Source organism: Sinocyclocheilus anshuiensis, unplaced genomic scaffold (assembly GCF_001515605.1).
Source record: "Sinocyclocheilus anshuiensis isolate Anshui unplaced genomic scaffold, SAMN03320099.WGS_v1.1 scaffold715, whole genome shotgun sequence".
In the NCBI taxonomy this organism is placed as follows: domain Eukaryota; kingdom Metazoa; phylum Chordata; class Actinopteri; order Cypriniformes; family Cyprinidae; genus Sinocyclocheilus; species Sinocyclocheilus anshuiensis.
This window is the reverse complement of record NW_015551089.1, coordinates 23,864-29,756: the sequence shown is the minus strand read 5'-3', so window position 1 is coordinate 29,756 and position 5,893 is coordinate 23,864. Positions and strand designations below refer to the sequence as shown.

General features: G+C 41.9%; 1 protein-coding gene across 1 annotated transcript in view; it reads right to left on the bottom strand.

Moving 5' to 3' along the window:
- LOC107662650 (stAR-related lipid transfer protein 9-like) overlaps positions 1 to 5,893 on the bottom strand; it is a 47,779-nt gene that overhangs the window by 30,632 nt on the left and 11,254 nt on the right. The window contains exon 3 of the mRNA XM_016452728.1: positions 5,136 to 5,264. Within this exon, the coding sequence (XP_016308214.1) occupies positions 5,136 to 5,264 (129 nt within the window). The remainder of the gene's footprint in view (positions 1 to 5,135; positions 5,265 to 5,893) is intronic.

Below are 5,893 nucleotides of genomic sequence, written 5' to 3'. Positions count from 1 at the left end.
AGGACCGGGCAGTTTTAGCAATGTGGTCTGAGAAAGTCAGCTGATCATCAATCATAACTCCACGGTTTCTGGCTCTTTTTAAAGGAATTTTGGTTGATGTTCCTAACTGGATGGTGAAATTGTGATGAAACGATGGGTTTAATGGAACCACAAGCAGTTCTGTCTTGGCAAGGTTGAGCTGAAGGTGATGGTCCTTCATCCAGCAAGAAATGTCTGTTACACAAGCTGAGATGTGAGCAGCTATCATCAGATCATCAGGATGGAATGAGAGGTAGAGTTGAATGTCATCAGCATAGCAGTGATATGAAAAGCCATGTTTCTGAATGACAGAACCTAGTGATGCCATGTAGACAGAGAAGAGAAGTGGTCCAAGAACTGAGCCCTGAGGCACCCCAGTAGTTAGATGTTGTGACTTGGACACCTCACCTCTCCAGGATATTTTGAAGGACCTATCTGAGAGATAAGACTCAAACCACTGGAGTGTGGTTCCTGAGATGCCTTTTGCCAATAGGGTTGACAGGAGGATCTGGTGGTTAACCGTGTCAAAAGCAGCGGACAGATCCAGCAAGATAAGTATTGAAGATTTGGAATCCGCTCTTGCCAGTCTTAGGGCTGAACATCAGACAGCCAAGGGGCAGAAGGGGTGGTACGGCCTGGCCTGGAAGACAAGGGGCAGACAGTGTCTAAACAAGATGTAAGAGTGGAGCAGAATCAGTAGCACTGTAAGCATCAAGAGATGCTTACTGTTTAGGGGGAGGAAGCAAAGATGAAACTATAACAGATAGCCGGGAGGGTGAGAGTGAGCATAGGTAACGTCGAAAGATGACATGTGGAGGGGTATGTGTTGTGTCAGGAACCATGTTGAGGTTAAGAGTGAGCAGGAAGTGATCCAACATGTGCAGGGGAGTAACCAGCACATGATCAGTGGAGCAGTGTTGACTCCATTCAGTCAACAACTGATTTGGTGAATTGGTTCAACTGATTCTTTAAAAAGACTCAAAAGAAGGATTCTCTCACAAATGGTTATTTTTTATTATCTTACAAAAGTGTAGACTGCCCTCAAAACAGCTGGCTTCCATTACCCATCTTTATCTATTCTGCTCCGAGGCCTGATTCACCTCTCCATCCTGCTCTCAGCCCTCTGTGTTCTGTTTTCTCTTCAGACATGGACATAAACAGTTAGACATGTTCCTCCAGAGACAACCACCAATCTTTTAGCCACTAGCAAAAACAGAAAGTCAACCCTCTATATTGCGAGTAAATCACTCGCATATGCGACTAAATCTTCACTCTGGGCGACTAAATGATGTCTAATATTAGCCAATGGCTAATAAATTCTCAGATTTTACTTGCCAGTGTGTTCATGGTTATATATATATATATATATATATATATATATATATATATATAGTATTTCAGTCTGGCGAGTAAACAAAAAAATATACTAGCCAATGGCGATTCAATTGCCAAGGTGTCCGTTGAGGGTTGAAAGTATATTCCCACATGCACAGAGAGAAGTGCAGGGAGGGCAGCTGGCTTCTAAAGGGAAGGAGTGGGAAGGAGAAGGAGCGGGGCTGGTTTCCCTCCACTGAGGTGTCTCTGGAGACCCCACAGGAAGGAGAGGCTCCAGTCTCATTCTGTTGCTTTCAGCCACAGAGAACAGCGGTTCATGGGAAGATCCAATTAAGGAGCAACATGTGAGACTTCATGAGACTCTTTTCACTAAAAACCAATTAAACTAAATTGGATGGAATGATTCATACGTCAGCAACGTGTGTACTTAGGCTGAAGACTGCACAGTGGCAAACTTAATATTAAATGAATGAGCTGATGAAGAGAGCTGAACAGAGAAAAGCATTTATCCTGTCTGTAATGTGGTCAGCCTTACTCTTGCAAAAATGTATATGCTAACCAAAGTTTCATTCAAAATCCCACAGTTACTGGTACTATAGTAAAACTGTGGTGACTTTGGATCAGCTATTAATGTTATTAAAAAATTTAAGTCTGTGTGAAATGAAAGTTTCGACTGACTTCACTTCAATACTGTGACATATTTCTGAGTGAACCAGAATACTGAATGAGAAAAAATAAGGGGGCAAAGTTTTTAACGCACCTCCTCACCATCTCTAGCTCACAGTGAACTGCCATTTGGAGGGAAATGGATCAAGGACGTTTGTCTGCAGAGTCAAACTGACGTCACCAGAGAAGAAACATCTTCCCAGAGGGAAAGAAATGTTCAGATTTTGATTAAAGTTTATGAAGACAAACATTTTTTTTTCCTGTGAATTAACGTGCATGGATGAATTGTTTACCACAAGACTAGTAATGTACAAAGTATACTTCAGTTTTGACGCAAACACTTAGCTTATGCGGACAGTTACACGCCTTCCAAAGTATACTGTACTTCATTTGATAGCATGCACAAACACCGGCAGTCAGTTCTTATTTCATGTGAACTTCAAACTAGGGCTGCGCGATAAATCGCATGCGATATTTAATGCGCATCTTGTCAGTAAAGCCAGTTCTGTAATCAGTGGTAAATCTCCATCACGTGCGTGCTTTCACATTGAGCAGCATTTACTACACAGAGCCGTTGTTCACAGACAAGCTGCGCAAAACATGCGCAAAATATGATCGTGGTTTTGCGCAGCTTGTCTGTGAACAACGGCTTTGTGTAGTAAATGCTGCTCAATGTGAAAGCACGCATGTGATGGAGATTTACCGTCAGTATCTTACTGACAAGATGCGCATTAAATATCGCATGCGATTTATCGTGCAGCCCTACTTCAAACTAAATGACGGGACAATTCTGCAAGCTTCTACACTCTTTGAAAGATCACAAAGCGGAAGTTCTTCTGGAAGTTCTTTTTCACACACTGTGAGTTGATCACAGCGCACCCATGATGATGAGACTGTCTGGACTTTTATTTGCTATAGATGGGACTCCCTCCCACAGGACTCCAAAAAGAGGTCAGTTTCTTTCTCTCTGACAAGACTTTGCTGCAGGCCGCCCAAGGAATGCAAGCTCCAGGCTTCTGCCGTAAAGCTCTGACTGGGCAAAATTGAAAGAGAGGAAGTGAGAGAAGAGAAAGAAAAGCGCTGCAGACAAGGTCATCCTCCGTGCGTGGGCCATCACAGCTCATTCTTTCATACAACGTGGACAAAGACACTCTGAAGGGAACACCAGGGCGTGACTGAGGAGAAGATTCACTGACTCTCTCAAAAGAACAAAGGAAAGATAAAGTAAACTTGTTTAACAGTTAACTTTGAGTACTGTGTGTATGAGATCCATGCTTGTTGGTCTGAAGTTTGTAAGAACGTTTTGCAGGTTTTTGGAGTGGTTATAAAACATCAAATATGTTCCTATAGCAACTGACATAACTGCAGCACACAAACTTATAATAAACAGAACATCACTGTGTTGATACGGATGATAATATAGTTATTGTTATAGTTATCTTTATAATAATCATTTTATGTGTGAACAGGCCTTTAAACCAATGATGAACTATAAGCATGTGAACCCAAAAACTTGCAGCTAAAAGGTAAATTTTACACAAACAATATGTTTTAAAGGGGTCATATGAAGTTGCTAAAGAGAACATTACTTTGTGTATTTGGTGTAATGAAATGTGTTTATGCGGTTTAAGGTTCAAAAAACATTATTTTCCACATACTGTACATTATTGTTGATCCTCTATGCCCCGCCTTTCCCAGCTATCCAGTGCGTTGTGATTGGCCGAATACCTCAAGCGTGTGACGGAAATGTTACGCCCCTTACCATACTCTGATGCCATGCCAAGTCCATGCCGTGATGAAACAACACCAATAAAACCCATTACAAACGAGGCATTTGTTACATTCAGTGGGGACATAATTACTGATTATAATGACTTATACTGTCTTTTTACGCGTTGCGTATCGCGCTGCGTAAACATAAAACCATGTCTGCATTTGTGATCGGAGAAATGACAAACAACAAGCGCTCCAGGATCAGTAAACAGTCCTCCATAAAATGTGCTGCACACATCTGAATATTTGGGTTGAACTGTTCTGGAACAGTGTTGTAAATACAACTTAACCACTGATTTCTAGTTGTGTCCTCTTTTGGAAGGCCAAACAAAGTAGTTTCTCTTTCAAAACGAAACACACAGCGTCACACACGGTGGGCTAGAGTGAGGAACGGCCGGCGGGCTTGAGAACGGCACGGCCGGCGGATTCGGCGAAAGAGCGTCCGGCGGGCTAGCGGCAACCACATGTGATGACCCCGGGCTGGACTCCGCTTCGTCCATGGTGAAAGCTGATCCGGCGATCCACAGCGCGAAGTTGATGTATTTCCTCAGCGACCAGCACGGATCAGCTCTAGGCATGACGAAGCGGATATCGTCCTCTTTTGGAAGGCCAAACAAAGTAGTTTCGCTTTCACAACGAAACACAGCGTCTCCATGACATGGTGGCGGCGGCAACAACAATACTACAGCGAGAATAAAAGTTACACCTTCTTTCTTTGCGTGAACATTTGCGCGGTGTTATGCGAATCTTCCCACACAGTGATGTAGACATGTGGGGGCGTGTTCAAACGAGGCGTTTTAGGAGGGCATGGACAAGTCTTAATTTCTATAAAGAATATCTCTTTGGGTTTGAGACTTTAGTCTTTGCAACTTCAGGGATCTTATCTATGCACGAACAGCTTGTAACACTCCAAAGAGAAAGGAAAATTTGAAATTGCATCATATAATAATTTAATTAATATAAGGGTGTTGATTAAGCCTTCACAACTACATTTGTGTACTTGTATAGGAGTATGTTTCTGGCCTAAATCATCCAGCCAACTTTGCACACCCACACACAGGTTAAAATAAACTAAATCTCAGATTATGCAGGGAGGTGAAGACTGCCTTTCACAGAGATGATGTAATATCTTCTAAACTGAGCAGTGTTTTGATTCTGCTGAGGGATAATATTTCCTCAGACATTTTCCTGGTGGGTCAAAGGTTTTGATTACACTATCATCCTGCAGTCCTCTGGTTATCACGCCCCAGCCTCCACCCAGGACACCGGAGATACACAAGCTCATCAGCATGACATCAACATCAGCGCAAATACACGAAACAGGCGTGAGAGTGGAAGCTCACCTCCTCTTGTGATGCATAGTTGGGAGCCGCTGGATCCACGGACCAGTAGCAGAAATCAAACCCAAACTCCATAAACTTCTCCCTAGAGTCAGCCAGACCCTCCGATCGCCCGTCCAAACGGCCCTCCAACTACAGAGAAAAAAAAAGAGAGATAAATTGAAGATGGTTAGCAGAATAAACTCGATTTTCACATTTTCTGAAGAATGGTGCTTCTTCCCTGCCACAGTGCCGTTCTGTGGTGCGTTTCTCGTATAACAGGTCATGGTATAATAATTCCTGCTAATTAATTGAATTGAGATCGAATTAATGCCAGATTATTGCTGTAAATAATGAACATGGCGTCTGAAGATTACTTCACTATTTTGGTTCTCTGTTGTTTTGCTTATTTCCAGATGTTTTGTTCAATCATATAAGTTCCCACTCACGTTGGGCTACAAGAGCACATTCAAACTCTTCAAAAATGGCACTTTCATTTTCCTGACAAACTTAAAGACATAGAATGAAATTTGTATATATATATATATATATATATATATACATATATAGAATGAAAGATATAAATTGTACTGCATGGAAGGATAGTTCACCCAAAAATGAAAATTACCCCATGATTTACTCACTCTCAAGGCATCCTAGATGTATATGACTTTCTTCTTTCAGACGAATACAATCGGAGTTATATCAAAAAATGTCCTGGCTCTTTCAAGATTTATAATGGCAATAAATGGTGGTTGAGATTTTGAAGCCCAAAAAAGGGT